The sequence below is a fragment of the Odontesthes bonariensis genome, chromosome 24 (genome assembly GCF_027942865.1).
Source record: "Odontesthes bonariensis isolate fOdoBon6 chromosome 24, fOdoBon6.hap1, whole genome shotgun sequence".
Classification (NCBI taxonomy): domain Eukaryota; kingdom Metazoa; phylum Chordata; class Actinopteri; order Atheriniformes; family Atherinopsidae; genus Odontesthes; species Odontesthes bonariensis.
Genome location: NC_134529.1, coordinates 8,879,529 through 8,905,194, shown reverse-complemented (window position 1 = coordinate 8,905,194; position 25,666 = coordinate 8,879,529). Strand labels below are relative to the sequence as shown.

Sequence of the window (25,666 nt, the reverse complement as noted above, 5' to 3'; positions counted from 1 at the left end):
AGACACAGACTGTAAATTAAAAAATGGATGTGGTCGCTCACAGTCAAAAGTGGAGCCAATGCAGAAGTGCCTTAAAGTTCGATACTACAAATGTCTGGTAGTCGCTTGCCCCAAAAGACCTCCGGCTTAATGGTGACAACTGGGGGATTGCAAGTGCAGTGAACAGGGTATACTATAAAGTGGATACTAACAGCTAATCCTGAGGCAGAGCTTGCTTAAGATCTCAGCTCTTATCAAAACATTATTTTGGAATAAACACACTTAAGTTATTATTAAATATGCCAATTCTTAATCTCTCCTTTTCTCATCTGCAGCCTGTCAGTGCCACACAAATGGCTCTGTATCTGGGGTCTGCAACAAGGAGAGCGGTCAGTGCCAGTGCCTAGAAAATGTGGTTGGACGGCAGTGTGATAAGTGTGTGGTAAGTGGAATATTTTATTATTTTATTATTCATTTTCAGCTGAAGATTCTAATTATACAACTGCTTTCTTGTCATAATGTTGTTCCAGTCTTCACTGTTCCTGACTTCTAAGTTTTTTTAACTAATTTTTATTCTACAGACATCAACACATTTTTCACTGCTACTTGATTTCAGCTATAACACTGGAACATGTTCAGTCACACACTCATAGCTTTTACAGGACAAATCAGTTTCTGCTTCATCTCAGTATGTCACAAAAAATGTTGTGGTAAACGGATTTTTGATTTTATAACAGCTATCCACATTATATTTTTTCACTGCCCCTTCATTGGTCACTTGCCTATGTTCCCTCCATCCATCTGCATTGTGATTGGCCCAGCCCAACTGCTGGTGGGATGCTGAGCGTCAGGAGTGTATGCCTTGTCGCTGCAGCCATCACGGCTCTATCTCTCAGCGTTGTGATATTGAGGGTCGCTGCATCTGTCGTCCCGGCTTTGTGGGCCGACGCTGTGACCTGCGTCGCCTGGGTTACGAAAGGCGGGAGACACGGCGGCCTGTGGAACGTGTTCCTGTGGACACTGTGCAGCAGAGATGGGGGGGCTCCTCCCGCACGGGGGGTTGCCCCAGGGGCGCGTACAGGCCTCAGGCAGGGGTAACACACGCTGCATGTGGATGGCAGTGGTGTGTTAAGTAGCATGGGGTGTGTTTCTGTTTGGAGATTTTTGGTGCTGTCAAATAAACAAAAATGACTCTTTTCTGTTACTTTGTAAGAATCATATTGTTTTGTGGGACTTGATTTTAAAACGTTGCATGGAAAAAAACATTGACTCAGGTGTTGTATGGAAGGCTTTTACAAGCATGACTTAATTTGTGAGAGAGTGCATTTTGTGGGTAAACAACGCACTTAGTAACTTGTTATATTTAGTTGGTTTCATGCTGGTGTGCAGTTGATCAAAGGACAGTTTGTTCATGTAAAGATCCAGTTTTATGCAGTATCCCGCATGGTTTTGTGCTTTGTGGACAAAAATAACTTCAAGCATTTACATTCAGTGCGACAGACAGCTTCGAAACTCCTGGTGCATCTTTTAGTTTACTTTAATCTTACTTAAATTTACTTGAATTGAAAGACAAATTAATTTCCTTGTGGAATACTCTCTGTATCTTACAATCGCTGATTTAATCAAGTTTCATTGATCCATTCTTGTTTAGTCCTCAGCAAAAAGTCTTGCATGCCATCATTGCTTATTTTTTTTATTGTTTACTGTTAGTCTGCAGCTTATCTAACCTAATTTGTCTGTTTAATCTCAGCTCTATTCATTGGTGCCTTTGTCCTGTTGTGTGTCTCACCAGCCTCAGACTCATGGCATCGAAACTGGTGGAGTGTGCGTCCCCTGTCACTGCAACTCATTTGGTTCTAAGTCGTTTGACTGTGATGAAACAGGTCAGTGCAGGTGTCAGCCGGGCGTCGGCGGACCCAAATGTGACCGATGTGCACGGGGATTCTTCAACTTCCAGGAGGGTGGCTGCACACGTAAGGAGAGAACTTTTAATCTTCTTTAAAAGTTAAACGACAAAAAAAAAATTACTTTTTAATTGTATGCCAGAGTTGAATTAGTTAAATCTATCTTTAGAATTTACTCCAAAATTTGTATAAATTATCTATGGCCAAAAATTTCCATTTGAAGAAACACTTTTTTCATCTAGGAAACGCATGCTTTTCTCTTAGTCCATTAAAATATTTGTTGTACCCACAAGGAGAACAAAGTAAAAACGCCACCATGCTAGTGACTGACATTTTCTGTGTTGTTGTGTACTTCAAAATATAATACGTTATCAATATACAGATTCACATGAACATGGAGATACATTTTGCGTCCATACCTGAACTTCAAACTTTAAAATTAAAATGCATAATAAAAAAATAAAAAAACATAAGAGAAGAGAAGAAACAGGAAGGAGCCATGATCACATTAACAAATTTAAACCTTAAAAGTTGTCAGCAGAAACTAGCTGCTGATTGATATGAAGGCCTTTGAAGTAGTGATGGATTAAGGTGATCAGGGCCCCCCAGGCAACTCTTTGTGTGCCTTGGTCATCTTATTTAACAGGGAAAAAGAAGTAATTTTGTGACATGCAAAAAAGTGTAATGAACGTTACACAGATAGCACTCACACTCGGAGATACATGCATGCCAAAAAAAATAATAAAAAATCTGTGTTGAAAATCAACAGCAGAACTCATGACAATTATTGAAAGTAAGAGAATTTTCCACACAAACAATGTGGAGAAAACTTAATATATTGGTAATAATCAGCTGTGAAGCTCACTGTGAAGGGTTAGGTTTAGTGTATCTGCTGCTAAATCTACTTAATGATTATTTGAACAACCAATCCGAGCCTAATCTCTCAGTTCTTCAGTCGTGGATCTTCAAAGTGTACTTCTTCAGATGACACTTACTTATTGTCTGTGTCAACAGCCTTGACATAAACACTCAATTGAGGATTTTTCTTTAGGAGATATTGCTCTTTATTTGTTGTGCTTCTGAATTTAAAAGAAAATATGTCAAAAGATTTAGCCAATCTGTGGCCCTTGAACATTTAGTGCCCCTAGCCTGCAGCCTTGGCCAGCATGTATCTGCGCCTGCTTTGAAGACTGAACACACAGAATTATAATGAGTTGACTGAATAAATTACTGAGCTACAATATTTTTCATGCATTTTGGCTGGTGAATAAACAAAATGTTAAATAAATATAATGTGCTTTGAATGATAGAAGATACCATTGATTTATCGTAGATCTATTCAAACATAAAGCTCATCAATGTATGCTTAATTTACTAAATATCAGTACATTATTTGGTTTCAGATTAGAATTTACTGGCAGTCTCTTGTGTATTCACATCCTGTTATCACAGTCCACATCATACATAGAAACAGATTGTTCCAGCTAATTCATTTTTTAAACTGAAAGCCCATCTTCTACCTTCAGAGGTGATTCAGGGTTTAATCACTTTGGATCAAGACCAATCCCATAATTACACCTCAAATTTGAGGTCAAAGTGTGTCCGAGTGGGACAGCACTAATTTGAGCTTGCTGCAGCAGCAGTTGCTTAATAAGAAATCACAACAGTCTAAAATTTGATTGGATTATAAGTTTTAACCAAATTCAATTTCTGTGTTCATCAAATATTGATCATTAATCTTGAAGACCTACAATGTCCATTTTAAAGCATGCTTGTGTTTTCTTTTGTTGTTTTTCATTCAAATAAGAACTTAAATTTATAATTAAACTCAAATGATCAGTTAATTAATCTTAGAGGTTTTGGTGCTCCAAAAGAATTTTATTTCAAAGCATTTTTGTCACCAGATATGACTCTCATTTTGAAGTCTTAATCTATACCAGACTGGAGTCTTTATAGTTGGGGAATATGTTCAGTTTATTGAATCGTTTACCCTTAAAAGGTAGCAAACTAGGCAAGAGGTGTTGTGAATTCTGTGTTTGCCAAAATGGCGATTAAGAATGTACATTGCCCAGGTATGGATGCTAACAGCTTTACCCACAAAGCTTCTTATGTAATACATCACTGATGCCAAATGCCAATAGCAGCAAAGCCAAATAGTGAGAAGATTTCCAGAAAACCCAGTCATACAGCTGAAGTAAAAGATAGGAATGGGATTTATCTGCTTTGATCCACTGCCGCAGTTTAGAGGTCAGATTGCAGGTATAATATGCTGCTTGTGTGTCATGTTACAGGAATGTACAGAAGAATACAAATATGAATAGGATGTGCATATTTGGTTGCTAAAAATGAAACGACTGAAAACATAACCTTAAGTAGCTTAGAGTAATTTTCAATTAATTCATTTAATTGAAATTTTATAAAAGTAATACGGTCTCCTGTGAAGCTGAGTTACTCTGTATTATTCTCTTTGATTATGAACTTAGTTGTCTTAGTTTGGATTATTTCAGTCCTTTTGTTCCTTTTTCATTCACCTGAGATCCCAGTGTCCCACTCATCTCATCTCACCTGCTTCTTGTTCTTAATTAGCACACCTGTTTCCACTTAACTCATCACCCTAAGTGCTTCTATAAGGAGTTTTCCTTTCACTCTCCTTTCTGCTCAGTTTAGTTTTTTGACTTTCTTTTGTTATTTTTTCTGATTTAACTCGAAGTTTGACTTTTCTTTTGAGCTCTTATTAAACAAATTGTTTTCCTGTCTACCTGTCCTTTGCTATGCTGCATTTGGTTCCTGTTTTTGATGAGAACTGTGACGCTGACATTTCAGCTCAGCATGAATGGGGTTGTGCAAGTTATTGGAAATATTCTGAGTGAAATGCTAAATTCTGGACTTTCTTTGATTTTTGTTTAGCACAGCTAAATTGTTTTTTCTTTTTTTACAGTCTCCTGTTCAGTTTGGGTTTACATTTGAATAATTATCTGTGTTGCATTAATTAGCACATCACTTTATGTTGCTTTCCTCTAAATTGGAGGTAGATCCCAGTTGCAGTCACATTGCAAGATCATAATCCCGAATTATTAACACTGTCAGAATTTGTCGTGGGCAACTTTTATTTTTATTGCAGTGCCTTTGTTTTGAACTTCAGTTTGCTTTGTGTTGGTAGTCTTTCTCTTGAATAGTGCAAAACCCTACATCTTGTACCATGAACAACTAAACTCAGTAACTTAATTGTTTAATCTTCCTAAAACATTTGGATTCTAAAATTAGTACCTATTTTGCTGTATGGTATGCACATAACTATTACCTCATCTCAGAATTGAAAGGTTTTACGTTTAATCAGATGAAGCCAGGGAAACCATATTTAATGAACATTTTTATGTAATTTTTTTTTTTTCAAAAGCCAGTGAGTTGTCTATTCTCCTCTTTTCTCCACCTTTTGCATTAATTCCCCTTTAATTACTTTCGTCGTCTCCCCTCCTTTTTCTACAGCCTGCCAGTGCAGTCATGTGGGAAACAACTGTGATGTGAACACTGGACAGTGTATCTGTCCTCCAAACACGATTGGTGAGAGGTGTGACCGCTGCGCTCCCAACCACTGGGGCCATGATATCATGGCTGGATGCAAGGTGGGCTGACATTGTATATGACTGACAATTGTGTAAACTAATCGTGGTAATGATTAGTGGGTTAGCAAACACAAAGGAGAAATGGGGAGTATTTTAGGCAAATACCATTTGTAGTTTTATTTTCTGATAATTTGATTCTTTAATGTTGAATATTGATATTAGACAATTAGCTGTAGACTGGAATATTTTTATTTTTTCATTAAAAAAAAGAGGGAGGTAAAAATGCTTTGTTTAGGTAGATTTACTGTTAATAGGTGAGATAAAGAACTAAACAAGTATGTTGGATTTGAACATTGTTACTCAAATTTAGTCTGAACACACATCTGCATCTTAATATTCTTCACTCTTATCCCTCATCAGCTCACACTTTCTTACAGTTTACTGCTTGCAGTTTTGGATACAGATACCTTTCATTATATACCTGATTCACAGCTGAAGATTAAAATCCAACATGCACGCCCAAGCTCTGTCCTTGTTTGAAAACCATATGGGTTGACTGTGTGCACTAAATAAAAATAATACTGTCTTTTTGGTTGTGTCCATCTGTAAATAGGAGTGTGGCTGCAATGTGATTGGTTCAGTGACGCAGACGTGCAACATGAACACAGGCTGCTGCTTCTGTCGCGATTCCTTCAGAGGAGAGAAATGTGATGAATGTCAAATTGGGTACAGAGACTTCCCACAGGTAAAGATCCAAATGAACCCTTTTTTATATTGTATCAATGTAAAGTGTGCTTTCATTTTTATTCAGATAAAAGATAGAGCATTAAAGTAATGGGATGAATTCACTGAGGCCTGAGTGTCTTTGTGGCTCTACTTGGACATGGGAGAGAGATGTTATTTTAAAATACACTGTTAATTTGACTTACTGCAAGGCACTTGCTACAGGTGTACTGTAATGATACATGAGTGGAAAAACAAATTTGATGCCATTTATTTAAAAAAAAAAAAGTATTTTTCCAAAACTACTTTCACAAACTGGCTGTCTTCTGCAAATTTTTCATTTTGATTTATTCAGATTATTTACCTTCAGTACACTCTCTGCTAAAAGGCTTAAAGACGGATGAATCCGTAATGAAAATATGAATGAAATCTGAGCTGAGTTGTATGCAACATCTTAATCCTATAACTGACATGGAATTAAGAAGATAATGGATAAAGTAAGGCCACACTCTGGAACTCGTCTTTGAGCCTGTTGTGTTGATAACTAAAGCTTTGCATTGTCTGCTTCCATATGTGCCACAGTGCCTCCAGTGCGAGTGTAACGTTGCAGGATCGGACAGCCAGACCTGTGACATGGAGAGAGGAGTGTGTGCCTGTGCAGACCGAACAGGAAAATGTAGCTGCAAGGTACAGCCTATATACACTTCTGCTTGTAATGGTACTTTTTCCATGTGAAAAAGAACATTTTCTTAATATATTGTATTTTCCTTTTACCGGTCTGTATCAATTCTACCATAAGTGCTGACAACCTGCTTGGCTTTTACTTTTCAAAAAGTCGGCTTTGAGTTCATCGAGTGCTTTTAAGACAGCTGGAGACGTATGTGGTATTTGTTTTCATTCCTGCAGGAACCAGAGTTAGAGTTTTTAAATGTCAGTGCAGATTTAAAACCTGCTCCACACTCTTTCTCTGGTCTTTCTGGCCGAGTTGAGACTTTTAGACATTTTTTGTAATTTTGTGGTATGTTTGTGTAATAATTCCAGTAAAAGTGCAGGTGCTGACTGTGGAGGGTTTTGCAGACCGAGAACCCTATATACATATATAAACATGCAAAGCCTCATCACACACATACAATTGTATAAATAGACATTCATACCGTATACACCCCAGGGTTATCTCTTCTATTTGAGTAGAACTCAGTTTTCAATTTATTCTTTTTTTTTTGTGTGTGTTACTCAGATAAACTTTCAGTATATTGTATAAACCAGGACACCCACTGGCGTCATTTAAAATTACACAAAGCATGTCAAGTCTAATGCTTCACAAGCCAAAGACTTCACATGGTGTAATTTGTTTTTGTAATTTTTTAACTTCCTCTTCTGAATCGGTCATGACCGACCCTGTGCTTTTATATAATAATGTTTGACAAATTGTTCTGTGAATTGAACAGTGTCCTGACATTCAATGCACACATTAGCACTACAGTTTTGGTGCATTCAAGCAAGACATCACTGTAATGAATTTCTGGTTTTGACAATATTACTGAGGAGGATGATCTCTTAGAACTGCAATTATCTTCATTTACTGTCTTGGTAAATAGGTATTGGAGTTGGGCGCATGTACCTTGAATCATATCTCAAATACTTAATACTGCATTCTCTACAGCCCCACTGCATCCTTGTTGGTGCTTCATCCTAGTCCATTTTATTTGCAGTGTGCTGACATTCCATCATCATTGAGAGAAGACCAACTTCCTCTGTCTTGCTCTCAATTTTACTCTGTGTTTGAGATCTACATCTTAAACATCTTCTCTTCAACTTGTCTGGATTCAGGGTCATATTACAGTTATTACTTGAGCTTTGGAAAACACAGTCTGCCATCCCACATGAGATAAACTTCTGGTTTGCATACTTACTCGGCATAACGGATGTTAAAGTGCCAGAAGTACATCAAAACCAGCATGTAAAATCAGCGTTTTCACTGATTTAAAAAAAATCCAAAGAAAGACATATGACCAGAACTACTGCTACTGGCAACCAGGCGTGCAGCCTAGAACAATAATCCCCTACAATCAAATTTTTGCTCATAATAGTTAAATCAGGTTATAAAGTATGATTTGGAAACTCAACTGAACGTACACACTGCAGAAAGACAGCCCCGGTGACTCCTTTATACCATGTCATGGCATGATATCTTCCTCTTTTTCGCCACCTATAATCATAAAGTATATATTGTTTGCTGACCATATTATCTCGTATAATCACCTTCCATCAGTAGCTTACTCTACGGTGTGTTTGATGGACTTCACTCGCTGATCACATTATGCCACATAGAAAAATGTTGAAACTGTTTTTGTACCCACACACATACCTGATGCTTGGCTTGTAATGAGGCTTCAGATCACAGGTGTCCTCTTCTTTATGAACATGTAGGAGGTTGACAGCTTGTCACTCAGTCATTTGTCACATGACTCTTTGTGCATCCGTTTGCTGACTGTGTGCTGACTTTTCTGTCCATCTCTACATCTTCATCTATGGGGGAATTAATTTAATTGTGTGTAATTTAATAAGTGCACGTAGATATTTTAAAAAGAGAAACAACCTAGTATGGTATTAATTGATTTGAAAAATATAAAGTCAAGCAACCAATGCAATTTTTAGGATAAAGAGATGGAATATCATCAACTGGTGGACAAAAACCCACTACTTTGATGGAGCTGCATTGAGCTCTAGGTGTCTGCAATGGAAATCCCCATGGAAGATCCAAAGACTTAGTACTTTAATGTTGTGTTCATTATTTAGATTTCTGGGTAAATGTAGCAGATGTCCTTTAAGCACAGTCTGAAGTCTGGTAGGATTCTCAAAACCAAAGTTTAAAGAAGAAAAATTGAAAAATAAAAACTGAATATCAAATACCCAAAGATGTACAAGAATTATCTAATGAAATTTGATTAACAGAAGAGTTGAAGTTATGGTATGTGGAAAAATTATTAAAATGTACTCGCCAATTGTGAGAACTTTCAGTGTTTCTTTTTTTTTTTTTTTACTATACTGTACATATGATTGGATTGTTGTGTAATAAAATATTTTAAGCAGGGAGCTTCTATACGTTTTGTGAGACTTTCTAGACTAAATAGATTAACAAAAGGAAAACTTAAAAAAAATATACAATTTTCTCTTCCAATATTTAGTTGCAATCTTTATTAAAACAAATGGAAACACTGCAGTGATATTCTTTCCAGTGGAGTCAAGGTATGAACTTGATGCATAGTTTATTTTATGGATGTGTATTGATATATAAATGTTATGCAGTCTAACAAACAATTTATACAAATAATTTTAATCCAATTACTAGATGGCAATTATGTTTTAATGTTGTAAACCTAACAATGAGTTTTGAATTTCAGCAAATGTTTAAGCTCAAAGATTTCAACTCTTATGAGGTATCTGCCCTGCTTGTCTGACTGCAAGGTATTGAATCCCAACAGTATTTTCATTGCTTTATTTGCTCCCTGGCAAACAGGCAGAAAGGGGACTTGTGAAGCTTCTTCAAGGTAGCTTCAAGGAATGTTTTAATGTAAACCACATGTTTAAAAAAATGACCTAAAGCTTGCATTACAACGCTGTTTGCTTGTCTGTGTCTTATTCTAGGAAAGCGTTAAAGGACACAACTGCGATCAATGTAAGCCAGACACATTTGGATTATCGTTGAAAAATCCACTGGGCTGCAGCAAGTGTTACTGTTATGGACTGACACACTCATGCACTGAGGCACAAGGACTTATAAGGATGTGGGTGAGTGCACACATTTAGTTTTACCTTGTTTCTGTCACTTTTTATGTGTTTACATAAAACGTGACGCCCCTAAGCAACATTTTATGTGTTTCGAGTTGTATGACAGAACTGAAACAAAAACCAGTTAAACAACATAATCAGCAACTGAAAACGAATGCTGCGACTGTGAAATTTTATTTTTATTCCACTTTAAAAGGTTACTTAGTAAAAGGAGGATTCGTCTTGCATGTGCAGTATTGTTTTAAAGAAAACATCTGTTCTATAAAAAGAAATGACCGGATACGATTATACTTACTCTTTGCCCACACAACATTCAAAGAAGCCAGTTTTTGTCTTTGCACAGCTGAGGTAATTAATAATTAAGAAGTGCTCACTTTGACACGTGAGTAAACATGGTTTAGAGCTAAAAGTCAGGTTGTGTTGAGATTTCTGAGAAAATGACAACACTTATAATTTGATGCGTTACCTCAGATGTTCTTCTGGTGAGTTTATGGTTTCAATTGCTTGTTTAATCTCTCTAATACATGTTCAATATGGGAATTAGAAAAACAAAGGCAAGCTTTGTCACATGGGCTGTTCGGTCTCTGTATGACCGGTGTCAGAGTTTGGTCCGCATTGCCAGCAGTAAGTCGGACATGTTTCCTGTGAGGGTTGGACTCCGTCAGGGCTGCCCTTTGTCACCGATTCTGTTCATAATTTTTATGGACAGAATTTCTAGGCGCAGCCAGGGCGTTGAGGGGGTCCGGTTTGGCGACCTCAGAATCGGGTCTCTGCTTTTTGCGGACGATGCGGTTCTGTTGGCGTCGTCGGGCCGTGACCTTCAGCTCTCACTGGAGCGGTTCGCAGCCGAGTGTGAAACGGCTGGGATGAGAATCAGCACCTCCAAATCCGAGACCATGGTCTTCGGCCGGAAAAGGGTGGAATGCTCTCTCCGGGTCGGGAATGAGATCCTTCCCCAAGTGGAGGAGTTCAAGTATCTCGGGGTCTTGTTCACGAGTGAGGGACGAATGGAGCAGGAGATTGACAGGCGGATCGGTGCGGCGTCTGCAGTGATGCGGGCTCTGCACCGGTCCGTCGTGGTGAAGAAGGAGCTGAGCCAGAAGGCGAAGCTCTCGATTTACCGGTCAAACTATGTTCCTATCCTCACCTATGGTCACGAGCTGTGGGTAGTGACCGAAAGAACGAGATTGCGAATACAAGCGGCCGAAATGAGTTTCCTCCGCAGGGTGTCTGGGCTCTCCCTTAGAGATAGGGTGAGAAGCTCGGTCATCCGGGAGGGGCTCGGAGTAGAACCGCTGCTCCTCCGCATCGAGAGGAGTCAGATGAGGTGGCTCGGGCATCTAGTGAGAATGCCTCCTGGACGCCTCCCCGGTGAGGTGTTCCGGGCCCGTCCCACTGGGAGGAGGCCCCGGGGAAGACCCAGGACACGTTGGAGAGACTATGTTTCTCGGCTGGCCTGGGAACGCCTCGGGGTCCCCCCAGAAGAGCTGGAGGAAGTGGCCGGGGACAGGGACGTCTGGGTCTCTTTGCTCAAGCTGCTGCCCCCGCGACCCGATCCCCGGACAAGCGGCAGATAATGGATGGATGGATGGCTTTGTCACATACTTAACATCAGACTTTAAAATGGTAGTCCAGCGTATGACATAACAAGAGCCATATCCACTTCTATTATACAATCTATGCTTAAATGCTAGTATCAACCTGTTGAAATAACATGCTTATCTTAAGGAAGTATGTTTATCTTGCTTACCATCTGAATTGTGTTAGCATCATTACATTAGCTAAACTTGCACTTAGCATAAATGGATACAATTGATTTCAATGGCAAATTTCATGACTGGTAATTTATTTGCTGAAACGGTATTAACTAAAAGCACATTTAGATAAACTAGAGAGGAGGATAGTCTTAATTTTAAGGAACGCAACTTGTACGAGCCTCCCTCTCTGCTGTGCTTCAGCTCTGACTCTTTCCTGCAAATCATTCTACATGTACAGGCTAGCAATTTTCTTTTTCTGACCAGTTCTGTGTAAAATTACTGTAAGGGCATAGTGAAGTGAATATGAAAAACTGTTATTTTTATTCAATTTAACAAGTTTGGTTCAAACAGAAATGCTTACCTTTTGGTGGAACATTACCAATGCTCAAGAGATCATGACAAATCTGTTTGGTTTCATCCTCTGGGGGGACATGAATACCATGGATGTTATTCCTAATGTTCATCCTTATCACTTATATTGTTCTTAGGAGATTCCTTCATGGATCAAAGTATGGACCCACCGAAAGACTAGGATTGTCATAAAGCTGAACTGCTAGCATTGCTAAAAAGTAAATTCAATTCAATTCAATTCATTTTTATTTAAATAGCGCCAAATACAACAAATGTCATCTCAAGGCACTTGGATAGTAAGTCCAATTCAAGCCAATTGGAATTCAATTAATTAATAATAATCATAATTCATAAAATAATCCAATTCGTTCATATAGAGCCAATTCAAAAACAATTTCCTAGCTAAGAAAACCAACAGATTGCACTGAAAACTTTTTGTTTTTCGGTCCAATCTCCCGGCCTGAGCGTGCCTGAGGCGACTGTGGAGAGAAACGACTCCCTTTTAACAGGAAGAAACCTCTGGCAGAACCAGACTCAGGAAGGGTGGCCATCCGCCTCGACCAGCTGGGGTTTGAGAAGACAGAAAGGGGGGGGGGGCAGGGGGCCACCGCGACGGCGGCACTGTAACACCATTCAAAGGATATCTGTTGGAACAGGGAAACACGAGTTAATGACCATAATAATATCACATATACATAAAGAGAGTAAAGTGAGGAAAGGTGTGTCAGATGAGGCCCCCCAGCAGTCTAGGCCTATAGCAGCTTAACTATGGGATGTTTCAGGATCACCTGAGCCATCCCTAACTATAAGCTTTATCAAAAAGGAAAGTTTTAAGCCTGCTCTTAAAAGTGGAAAGGGTGTCTGCTTCCCGGACATTTACTGGCAGCTTATTCCACAATAGAGGGGCCTGATAACTGAAGGCTCTGCCTCCCATTCTACTTTTAGAAACTCTGGGAACCTCAAGTAAACCTGCAGTTTGGGAACGAAGTGCTCTGTTAGGAAAATATCTTACAATGAGATCTTTAAGATATGATGGAGCTCGGTCATTAAGAGCTTTATGTGTAAGGAGAAGAATCTTAAATTCTATTCTGAATTTAACAGGGAGCCAATGAAGAGAAGCTAAAACTGGAGAAATATGATCTCTCCTGTTAGTTCTCGTCAAAACTCTGGCTGCAGCATTTTGGATCAACTGAAGGCTTTTCAGAGAATATGTGGGACAGCCCAATAATAAAGAATTACAGTAGTCCAATCTTGAAGTAACAAATGCATGAATTAGTTTTTCTGCATCACTCTGAGACAAGATGTTCCTGATTTTAACAATATTACGAAGGTGAAAGAAGGCAGTCCTAGAAACCTGTTTTATATGCGAGTCAAATGATAAGTTCTGGTCAAAATAACTCCAAGGTTCCTCACTGTAGAACTAGAAGCCAAGGAAATACCATCTAGAGTAACTATATAAAATCCATTTAGCAGTTTATCCAAGCAACCTCTCATAATGTCAACTCTATTTTGCCAAAAGATTCATCATAAGATGGCAGAGTTTTTCTTAAAAAGTGTGGACTTGCTGTTTGTTGTAGTTATTCATTGCAAATCTTTTAAACTGCAACCAATTGTGTGATATTTCCTATTACAAGAGTCAAAAACAGGTATGTAAGAATGTCTGACACTAATAGCAAGTCTGCAAACAATACTTTAAAAAAGGTGCTCTCAGGAAACACTCTTTGTCACAGGAATGGTTTCCATCAACAATAAGCTCACATTTCTATGGTAACCGCTGAGTTTTAGGTTGGAGGGGGATGAGGTTTCATTTGATCAACAAGCACTCACGTAATTTATTGTTGACAGAGAGTGAGGCTGGGAGGGAAAGCTGGACAGAGAAAGACATAAAAAATGGAAAGTTCACTGGAAAGAGGGAGATTTTCTCTGAACCACTGAATCGTGAGATTACACTGAGTGGTGCAAGACACACGCACACTCACACAGTCACCATACTTTATATACATACGATGCAAACACAGTCAAACACACACTCTCAAACTCGCACTACATAGGATTACATGGAGGTCAGTGGAGAGAGACCTATGCAGATGCATATTATCTCCATAAACACAAACTGATGAGAGTATTCCATTTTCTGGGTGTTAGTCTGCCTAAAGATGTACAAAAAAAACTCCACTATGTAATCTTTGTAATATCTGTAAAAACGGAGAAGGCGAGATGACAGCACTGAAAAGAAAACAGAAATAATGAAGAACTGCACAAAAAGATTGATATTATTTGTAATTTTATAGTAAAATGGCTCCAATTGAATAATGTTGTCCATTAACCCTTCATTAAATGACCTATTTATGCACCATTTTGCATAGATTTATATTATTACCTCACCCTGACACACACAGGGTGAAACATTTTACTGGAAAATGAAACGCTATACTGTTAGGTTGGATATTATTACAATAATAAGCAAAATTAGAAATTATTATTACTTTGATGAAATCATTAATTCAATGTTTGGATCTAAAAACTAAGCCCTGATGATAATAAAAATGACCTAGAATGTCTTACTAGTTGAAACCAGTACTTTGCTTACTCAAACAAAATGCATCCAAATTCAGAATAATAAAGTATGATTCTGTTATCTTTTCCAAGAATTCAATGTTGACTGCCGTTTTCGGACTATTGGTTTCCAATTGGTACCGAGCATGTGGCTTGCCATAAACAGGTTTTGCCGCAACACCATCACAGTGGTGCAAGTAGAAGTATGGAGCAGACGGCAGTGCTCTGCCTGATTAGTTTGGTAGAGCCAAGCTCCTAAAGGGATGACAAGGCAGTTAACTTTACCAATCACCAAAAGATGGATGGAAATAGTTTAAAACTCCAAGGGGATCACAGTCATTTGCCAAAAGCAGGAGATGATCGTGAATCCAGGCCAGTAAAAGAGCAGACTGCGATACTGCGATTATCAAAGGAATCAGAAGTCTCTGTTGTGCTCACCTCATGCCTCAAAATACAAAACTCCAGTCCCATGTCATAAGACTTCTCTTAAAACAGCACATGGGACATAAATATTTGGATCCAAGGATTCGTCTGCATGCAGAATTGTCTTTGTTAAAACATTCAGTGACATTCTCAATGACGCACATCAGGCCACACATTACTCACTTTGAAATGTGACAGCTGGGTCAGTGTGGGACAGTAGCTGGAACTTATTACATTGTTGGTTTGGACTGCTCCGTTTAACGTTTAAATCAATAAGTGCATCATCATGGATTGCTCAAAATGTCAGGGTCCTGTTTGACAGTTTGTTTACAGAAGGCGTCATCTCTGTTAAATGTGGCAGGATTTAAAGTATAACTTGTTGTGAACATTTTTACCTTGAGCTAATTAAGATAAACGTTACAAACTTGCTGCCGGTGCTGTCAAATAAGGAGTAAACTAAACACATTAAACCAACAACAAAGAACCAGGTGATCTTTCAGAAATTTTGTTAGATTAAATTGATTTCCAGTGTGTCAAAGTTAAAATAAGATAATATATTTAAGATTTTCTTCAGCAACCAAAAAGCCCCCTTCCATAATGCCAGATATTATTTACACAGCATCCACATACCAATACCAGCAGAGTCCGAGATCCAGGTTTGAGCAGATGAATCTATTTTTAAATTGGTCCATTCAACCACAACCCACAGTCTATCATAAACCCTGATGTTATTCAAGCAATATTGAAATATCAACACACGAAATGAGAGACGGAGAGAATGAAAACGAGAGGCTCAGTTTTTCTCCACACTGTCAATAATAACACAACTATCATTCACATATTAGACGGCTGGAGAAAGACCGACTCCATAACTCTGAAATTATATCCAGAAAAGAATGATATGCTATTGACTGTGTTTGACTGGTAACTTAAATAATAACTTAAGATCAGTCTTCATACTGATTGACACTTGAAAAATAAACCGGTTTTCTCAGTAAGTGTGGGCCAAGATTCTCATTCATTCAGAAATGGGGATCTCCCATTTCTTTTCAAAAGGCTCCATTTCAGTGGATGCACAGTGGTCCCATCAGAAAAAGCATATATAATGTTGAGATTACTTTTTGTAGTGCTTTAAAACTAGTGTCCAATATATGAAAGATATTTTTTTTTTCTTTAGGTATTTATTCTACGAGGCACATTGAATATTGCCGAAGTAATGCAACCTAAACGTTTGCCAAAAAGGTCATTGTTTATCAAAATAACATAACTATCCACATGAGTTACAAGACTGAAATTGATATACTAATTAAACATCATTTGAATGATTCCTTGAAAGGATTCTTCCTTAGAATGTATCAAGTCATGTTTTAAGTTTCCACCATTGGACCTGTCTTGACTGTCCATCTTCATTCATTAAGGAAATTCCCCAGCTATCTGCATCCATGACAGCAGAAAGAGGGAGAGAAAAAAGACTGACATTTTCTTATACAAAATGGGGATATTAGACGGGACCCTTTTTGACACAGCTGTATGGCCAAGTCAAAGGATTGAGGGTGTGGCGTTGTTTCAGTCAAAATCTTTAAAGGATGTGTGAAAAACTAAAAGAAAGACACTGACAGCAGACGTGGCTCCTGGACCCAAGTATATTCAATGTATAAAATTTCAAACTTATACATTTTTTTAAAAACTTTTAACACTTAACTGTACTTGTGTAACATAATCTATTAAGTGTGAAATTTCTTGAACAAAAAATACTATCTTGAAAATCAACTCATCATAACGTTAATGCTGTCATTGTTGTATTCCAGTTAACACTGAAGCAAGAGCAGACAGTGCTCCCCCTAGTGGATAAATCCAACTCGGTGGAGACGAGGAGAGGAGTCAGCTTCCAGCACCCTGAGATCCTCGCGCTTGCCGAGCTCGTCACACCGACGCTATCTGAACCTTATTATTGGAAACTTCCGGATCAATTCAAAGGCTCAATGGTTGGACTTCTCACTGTGTTTTTTTTTCTTCTTTTTGTCATTCGTATTTGTTGTTGGCAAAATATTGTTTTTACTCCACTATTTGAGTGTATTTAATATGTTCAGTCTTCCTCTTTTCTGTTTTGTTTTTTTTCTGGAGCATTTCTAACATTTTAGCTACACCTGTTGATGAAAAATTAACATTAAACACTAGATGGTTTATTTCAGAACCATCTACAAATTTGTCTGGGGAAACTATTTGGATAGTACTTTTAAAAAATACTTGACACATGATTGGATAAAGCGTCTGCCTTTCACATCCAAGCAAATTTTTACTAAACAGATCAACCATTCACCCCCAGCTGACCTCGATGATAAATCGAACTTCCTAGCTAATAGAAAGTCTGACAAGATGGATACTCGCAAGAACGTGATCTAACAAATCTTACAAATTACCTCCAACTCTTTGATCAAAATGAAAATGATAGATGTACACATTAACCATTTCTAATCAAAAATGCTTTGACTCATTAAACACATTTTTGTCTTTCTTTAAGATAACAGCATACGGTGGGCAGCTTAAATACGCAGTCTACTATGAAGCCAGAGATGAAACTGGGCCTTCCTCCTATGAGCCACAGGTTATTATAAAGGGTGGTCCGAACCACAACATGGTGATGATGCGCCACATCCCAGGACTTCAGATTGGTCAGCTCACCCGCCATGAGATCGATATGACGGAGGTACCGTACAGAAAATTTGATATTGATAGAAATTAATGCTCAAAATGTAAGCTTTTTAGTTCGACGTTTTTAAAAAATATATTGTCTTTGTACAAAAATAAGTGTAAAGCAGAATGTGCTGTTCTAGTTATTTTCGGCCGTGTCAGCAAATGCTGTCATGCAGTCGTTTTTTTTCCACTAATGGACTCCAAAGATAGAATAGATTTGTCAGTTTATTGAGTGCTTTGTCTCTGTGTGTGCATGTACAGCATGAGTGGAGGTATGCAGATGGTCGGTCTATGACTCGAGAGGACTTTATGGACATTTTGTTCTTTGTGGACTACATCCTAATTAAGGCATCACACGGCAGTTTGATGAGACACAGCCGGTAAAACACACACACACACACACACACACACACAGTTTCATGCACCTCCAGACAGTGTGGCATAGTATTGGATGTAAAATGTGTCAGCTGAATCCAAAATAACCTGAAGGGGGGGAAACCCTACCTTTTAATTTGTTTTCTCAGGGTGTGAAAATAAAGATTGTCTTCATTAGCTTGACCTTTTTGCCAACAGAAAACTGTAAACTGCTACAAATGATCATTATAGCCACATAACCTCCAGTATTGTACATTTAAGACTTAACAAATGTCCCTACAAACAGGACGGAAAGCAGCTATTAAATTAGTTTGATTAGACTGAATGACTTTTGTCTTTCAGTATTTCAGAGATCAGCCTAACGGTGGCAGAGGAGGGAACACCAACCAAGGAAAGCGAAACAGCTCATCAGATTGAAAAGTGTGACTGTCCGACTGGATACTCTGGACTTTCCTGTGAGGTATGTACATAATTAGATATAGTTCAAGCACACATACTCTTTCTCCACATTTAGCAAGTTGTAAACTATTTCAAAAAGTTTTACCTGAAGGGTTCCATCTCATGTGTCAGTGGATGGTAGTTAATGGGTTAAGCTTTGCCAGGGCATTTTTTATTTTTTTATTTATATTGAAAATTTAGTTTTGAGAAGCATTCAGAAGGCCAGTGATCTGTCAGCAGATATATTTTAAGAGTTTAGATAAGTTATAAGATGACTGATATTTGACTTTAACGTAATTTCTCTTTTTTATATATATCATTGAGTAAATTTATGATTTGTAGGTGTTGAAGGAAACTAGGAGATCTTTTAAAATGTAGACTGTGAAGCTTGAAGTTATGGTGTGTGACATAAGTGACATTTTTAAAGTTCTTTCTGAATTTTCTGTATGACAATAAAACATTATACATTAGGATTCCCAAAAAGTCTTAAGATTTTAAAGTGCAAAAAACTACAAAGATTATTATAAAAAGTGTTTGTAGTGATACAAGTTGCATTACAAGCATTAGGTAAACTAAAGTCCATCTTTTGGAGCTCTGTTGCTCTGAGATTGATGTATTTGGAGGCCACATACTTAACTTTAGGGAGTATCTCATAGGTATCCAATTAGCATTTAGTGTTTGAAGCCTCTGCAAAGTCTTTTAGGAAGTCCTCTTTTTTAAATTCTTTACTTTTTGATTTGTTTCGCCAGGATTAATCCACACTGAGCATCTCCTCCGCTTAGTTGTGATTTTTGTCAAAGCACATTCAGTTTCATCCTTCTCCTTCACTTAAGCCACAGAAATCATACAGCTGTGACCCAATCTTTAGTCTAATGAGGATTTTGTGGAGACGACTCATGAGCCATGGACACCATAGTTCTAGGTAATTTCGCTGGACGACAGTTCCCGAAAGTCATTTAGACTTTATTGTGTTAATCTCAGTAATACTAAGGCTTGCCATCCAATTTTTAACTAGATTCTTCATCCTCTGTTTCACTTTTATTTTGTGTGCAGAGCAAGGCCCATCTGTATTGGCTGATAAAATATGTGTACATAATTTAAAAGCTCTATATATTGTTGAAAAAATGCCAAATAGAAGCCAAAAAGCAAACGGTAGCTAAACTTAAAATGTTCAGGTCGCAGAGGGCTCGGCTGACAGATGGCTGTTCTATTTGTAGGCGCCGTCATTGCTAATAAAGTATTTTTAAACAGGCGTTTAGTGCTAGCAGAGGGAACAGATGGCTGTTTAAATGAACTCCATTAATTATTACTGAACAGGAGAGAGAGGAAGATGAAGTTACCTTGTATGTCTGTGTGTGTTTGAATGTATGCTGCGTATGTGAGGGTATGTGTGTCGGTGTTCAAAAGTTACTGAAGGGAATAACTCCTGATTGTGTGCATGTGTTTGAAAAAGGAAGCGGTCAACAGTTGCCTAGAGAAATGACCATTAGGGATAAGGAGTGAGTCTGTGAGTGTTGGTATGTTTTCTCGTATCAGGCACAGTGTGAGGTTGCTGTGGAAACACATGCTTTATCAAAGCTGGATCTACAGTATATATCTGTTTTTAATCTTTTCTAAATGTCAACTCCCTTAATCCCTTTCGTCCTGTCTCTCCGCAGGAGTGTGCTGCAGGTTTCTACCGTCTCCGCCCCGAGTCCCTTGTATCCATTCCAGCATCCAGAGTGCCCACTGCTGCAGGCATGGGCAGCTGTGTTCAGTGTCAGTGCAATGGGCACTCTTCCACTTGTGATCCTGAGACATCCATATGCCAGGTATATGAGTGTGGGCCCTCTGTTGCTAGAGACCCTCACAGAGCCATATGCTGGGTAGTTCTGGAGAAACAAGTGTAATAAGGAGGTGGATATAGGTGTGTGTGTTGTGAAGGATGTCGGATACCTTAATTAGCCTGACAATAATTAAAGACCCTCTGGAATCCCCCTGCTCATCCATCCATCCATCCATTTTCTATACCGTTGAATCCGTCGGTCGGGTTGCGGGGGGCTGGAGCCTATCCCAGCGGTCCCCCCTACTCATATTTTCTGTAATTTTCTTCCCTTTAACTGCATTAAGTTTTATTAATGCAGGTAAATAATGTTTGCTTTATTATGGTTTATTGAGATTTGAAGGCCACCTCGCTTATCAACCAGTGAGATAAATATGTTTAAGCTCTTAAACAACCCCCAAAATATGCAGGAAGTGGCTGAATTTGAGCATCAGAACATTTAAAAACATTTAAAAACATTTAAACATTTAGAACTGTACTTCTTGAGGAAGCTAAGGTCCTTCAAGGTTTGCAACAAGATGTTGCAGATCTTCTACAAGTCTGTTGTTGAGAGCGTCATTTCCTCTTGCGTCATCTGTTGGGGCAGCAGCATCAGAACCAGGGACCTAAAAAGACTCAACAACCTGATAAGGAAGGCTGGTTCTGTTCTGGGGACGACTGTGGAACCTCTGGAGACAATAATGCAAAGAAGGATTTTGCATAAAATCAAGAGAATTATGGACAACCCTGAACATCCTCTCCATGAAACTGTTATCGGAAAACAGAGTCTCTTCAGTCAAAGGTTTCTTCAGTTTGGATGCAAAACGGACCGCTACAGGAAATCTTTCCTGCCCACAGCCATCAGCATCTATAATAACTCTTTGATTTAATTGAGTTACATCAACATTTAATTTCTCTCTGGGATAAATAAAGTATTTTTGAATTTGAATTGAATTGAATTTGAATTACCTTTTGCTTACCCGAGTGATTTTTAATATTAGTAAGAGGCAGGCTGGCCAAAAGATTAATTTGCTGAAATGGAATCATGAACTGTGATCTATATCACAATTCTTACCCCTTGCAGTTGAGCTCTTGTGATCATGATTAGCCACCTGGGCACTTGACCACCAGGGAGTTTCTGTCAGTCACCAAGTGATGTTCAGCTTATTTACTTGAGAGACAACATGAACAATGTTCTAGAAGGTCCTTTGCCACATAGATGCAATTTTGGGGGTAGTTTTTAAAATGAAAATACCTACAAAGGAAACATGCGAATGGTCTCCAAATGTTTTTCAAGATATAAAAACAAAATGCTGCCAATGTACTTCCAGATGTTTTTAGATTACTGTATTTAAATGCACAGCTCTTATTAACTCCATATACTTTCATAATGTTGCCCTCTGGAGGACATGCAGCATAAAATGCACTATTCGTCAGGCTAAATTGGTAATCTAAGTTGTCAAAATATGATGCCAAACAACCTTAAACAGAACGGTGTTAAACAGAAAAATGGCATATATGCAAAGGAGAACGCTTGCATCTTCTGCTCAGGCAACTGTTCTGCACAAGGAATTTAACTCTCCCTCCAGGAATTCTTAACACCCATAAAAATAATTTCCATTTAAAATTCCAAGAAAGTGATTCATACATGCCTTGAAATAGCTTTTATATAACTTAAATGTTCCTGTGACTCATTTGATATGGGCAGACTTGTAGATATGCAGATAAGCCCCATCTGTATAGTCATCATTCAGATGGTTGTAGCTGCTCACAATAACTGTTCATATACTTTTGACTGTATTAGCAATATGCAAAAACATAATATGCTGTTAAATTAGATCAAACTTGTTCCCTCAGCTCCATCCCACTCTGCAGGTTGTATTTGTTGTATAGTATGGGATCCTGGCTTAAAGAAAACTTTTCTTAAAACTGCAACATCTTTTTATCTAAACTTTTATCTAAATCTAAACTTTCATGCACCATAAGCCAATGTATGAAAGTCTAAAATTAGCACAAACACATTTGACTAAAGTTGGCATCAAGTAGCCTTAAACTTACTGTGCTCAAAGGTATTCAAAGTGATTTATTTATTTATTTATTTTAATGGGACGGGAGAATTAAAATGATTTTGTATTGAAGAACTGTTTATTGAGGCCATGAAGTCATTGGAACAACCATTGCTGTCATAATAAATCGAGTGAAAGTAGGTTAATTTTCTCGGAGTTGTTTTTGCAACCCTTGCTTGAAATTTCAGACCTCCGAGCCACATCTGTCTTTTATAGAGTCTGTGATGTCCAAATGTACGAGACAACAATTGGCATTTCGATCCAATTTTGATGGATGCCAATGTTTTCTGCTTCTCCTCCAGTGTACTCTCCTTTCTAATTATCCTTTATTCTTTTCTCTCAGTGCACCTCCTCTATTCCATTTCTTATTTCTTCTTCCTGCACCTCTTTGTTTTTCCTCCTCCACTCCCCCTAATTTTCTTTTTCTCTTATTTTGTAGCCCAATCTTATTACCTTAATTCTTCTCCCTCTTGTCTTCAATTATGTATTTATGCATCCTTTCTCTTCTTTCATCTCCTTGCCAGCTTTTGTTTTTCCCTTGCTCAGTCCTTTTTTACACCCCATTTCATTTTCTTCCTCACCTCTGCTTAATTTCTCTAGTTGTACCAATTCGTTTTTCCATTTGCTCCCCCTTCTTCTCTTGTTTCATTCTCTCTGCCTTCCAGCCATTTTTTTTCTTGCCCATTTCTCTCTTGCTCTCTATAACAGCATCATTAGCATTTTTCTAACTGAGCGGGCTAAATTGAAAATGCTAAACGAGTTTGTTTCTGTGGTAATTAGCAATAACGAGGAACACAGGAAGTTAATGGGAATGACTTGCCTCGTTTAAAGGCAACTTCCTGTTGTACTGATTGAAGTTCCCATTTTCAACAAACAAGTCGAACACATAAGACAGGACCCTGGGGATATGAAGAAGAGTGAGCTTGTGTACAGTATAGTTCCATTTAAATTGTCTATCTGCAAGTTCACAGTGAGTGTGTAGGGGCAGCATAAACTGTTTGTCCGCTTCGCTGAGCATTTGCTTCTGTATTTTGTGTACATATTGCATTTGTGTACAGTGAAAATTGACAGCATATTCACTGTATTTTGGCATATAATATAAGCTTAATAATAAGCTGAAAATGAACCAAAACAATTGTTGGCATGACAATATATTCATGTTTCTGTGTCCCATGATAATTTTGCGGCTATCTTAGTCAGAACAGGTAAGTGAATTCCTGCCCAGAAAATCAGTATTTCAGATGGCTTGCTCTTGAGGAAGGAAGCTTATTAAAAATCTGACGTGTGAGATCGTACCTGTCAACTAACGGCTAGCTGGCTGCTGCAGGTGTTGCAAGCACCTCAACATGCAGGGGAGGGATCAAACTCAGGAAAAAGTCAATATAGTGTAGACGACTACATCTCTTATCTGAAATAATGCAAAAGTTGACAAGTTTGAAAGCGCAGAATGGTTCAAACTGTGGGTGGTGAAAAGAAATGAGTTTCTCTGCTGCTGCAGTGCAGAAGCAGCTGCTATCACGCTGGGCACTTTCCAGTTATTTTCTAGATGTGTGAATCTATATGTTAAGTAACTGCTTGATCAAAAAAACGTCACTTTGTTTATTTGGCTCTCTATAAAGAAGGAAATTGGAAAAAAGGTTTCTATTGCATACTTATAAATGTAATAATAATAATAATAAACCTTTCTGTCCATATGTTGAAATATTTCAGGAAAAAAACTCAAATTGTCAACGTCAAATACGCCAGTGATCAGATATTATACCCTCATCATAAACTGTGATGAGAACAGAAGATCTGCTACTAAAGCAATATTCCAGTTTTATTTCTATTTCTTATTTGGTGTTGGAACAACTCAACCAGTGGTGCTGCAAAATTTCCCAACTTGCCAAACAACAAGCTTCTTCTGTCAGGTTTTCTTTGATCAAAACCCTTAACCCACTCAGACCTGAAGCTTCGTTTAAAACGGCCTTATAAAACCTTTTGTTTTTTTTCTTAGGAAAAAAAAGATACTTTAGTAGTTGAACCTTCAGATTTTATTGGAAACCGCACAATTTGTCCTCACGTTTATCTTTTTATTTATTTTCATTTTTTATAAATGCTAGTCTGTCTTAAAATTTTTGATGCGACTTGTGCATCATTCCAGGCTGTAAATTAAGTTAATAAGTGATACATTATATGAGAGATCGTGGCATAGATGAATGGAGTGGAGCAGGATTGAGCACATGTACTTCCTGTGTATCCTTCCAAAGATCCCTCCAGGAAATGAAACAGGGCAGACAAATTAGTACTGGAGACTCATAGGTACATACATTAAACATGTTTTGTTTTGTTTTCTTAAATCAATTTAGCTTTGATTAGCTCAGAATTGAGGCCTGGTTGTGTACCATGTGAGAAAAGGAACGAGAGAATGAGGAGTGATACGGCATGACCGTGACATTTTTAGTAGTGTTAGATCAGTAATGACCAAATCTGCTTTCTGAAGCACAGAAAACATATAAGACTGTGCAGAAAGTTATACAGATGCATTTATCTTTGATTAGAGCATCTAATTCCACAGATAATTCATTCAATTAAAGTTTTTTTTTTGTCTTTGTCATACAAATATAATTTTTGTATGAACGTTGACATAACTCTGTAACTCAACTATTTTTCATTAATTTTGACAAGTAAATTGCTGTTCTGTGACTCTTGATAAGCAATGAGGGACTTACAATAAAGACACCCCACATACCAAAAAACAGTACCCACAAGTTAGTCTGTAATGTTAATGTAATGTTGATTTCATGTGCATGTTTGTGTTGGTAGAACTGTCAAGACAACACAGAGGGTGACCAGTGTGACCGCTGCTCTCCTGGATTCTACGGTGTGGTCCGAGGTTTTTCTGATGATTGTAAACCCTGCGCCTGCCCCCTCACCAACCCAGAGAACAAGTAAAATTTCTGTTTATTTTGCCTTTTTTGCTGCTCGGTAACCATAAATCAAAAGCATAATTGATCATTTCTTTGTTATATATAAACATTTCTGTGATGTCTGAGATATTTCACATGTAATTTTTGCTACATTTGAAGTAATTTCTCTGGAAAAATTTCTGTGTTTAGTTTCAGCCCTACTTGTGTAGCCGAGGGATTTGATGACTACCGTTGCACCGCCTGTCCTGAGGGATATGAGGGAAAATACTGTGAGAGGTCAGACACATGCATGTTGAAAATTTGCCCATAATTATTGCAACAAAGATGAGCTTCAG

At 38.1% G+C, this 25,666-nt stretch overlaps 1 protein-coding gene across 7 annotated transcripts in view; it reads left to right on the top strand.

Annotated features, from left to right (window-relative positions):
• The window catches only part of lama2 (laminin, alpha 2), a 177,842-nt gene that overhangs the window by 100,122 nt on the left and 52,054 nt on the right, over positions 1–25,666 (top strand). For 5 of the 7 annotated variants that reach the window (XM_075459601.1, XM_075459599.1, XM_075459603.1 and 2 more), the window contains exons 22-35: positions 315–421; positions 801–1,073; positions 1,772–1,952; positions 5,370–5,506; positions 6,060–6,191; positions 6,752–6,856; positions 9,818–9,961; positions 16,857–17,033; positions 17,570–17,755; positions 18,004–18,122; positions 18,460–18,577; positions 20,214–20,366; positions 25,228–25,352; positions 25,521–25,607. In XM_075459601.1, the coding sequence (XP_075315716.1) occupies positions 315–421; positions 801–1,073; positions 1,772–1,952; positions 5,370–5,506; positions 6,060–6,191; positions 6,752–6,856; positions 9,818–9,961; positions 16,857–17,033; positions 17,570–17,755; positions 18,004–18,122; positions 18,460–18,577; positions 20,214–20,366; positions 25,228–25,352; positions 25,521–25,607 (2,044 nt within the window). The remainder of the gene's footprint in view (positions 1–314; positions 422–800; positions 1,074–1,771; positions 1,953–5,369; positions 5,507–6,059; positions 6,192–6,751; positions 6,857–9,817; positions 9,962–16,856; positions 17,034–17,569; positions 17,756–18,003; positions 18,123–18,459; positions 18,578–20,213; positions 20,367–25,227; positions 25,353–25,520; positions 25,608–25,666) is intronic. The other 2 variants (XM_075459605.1, XM_075459604.1) reach the window with 1 other exon arrangement.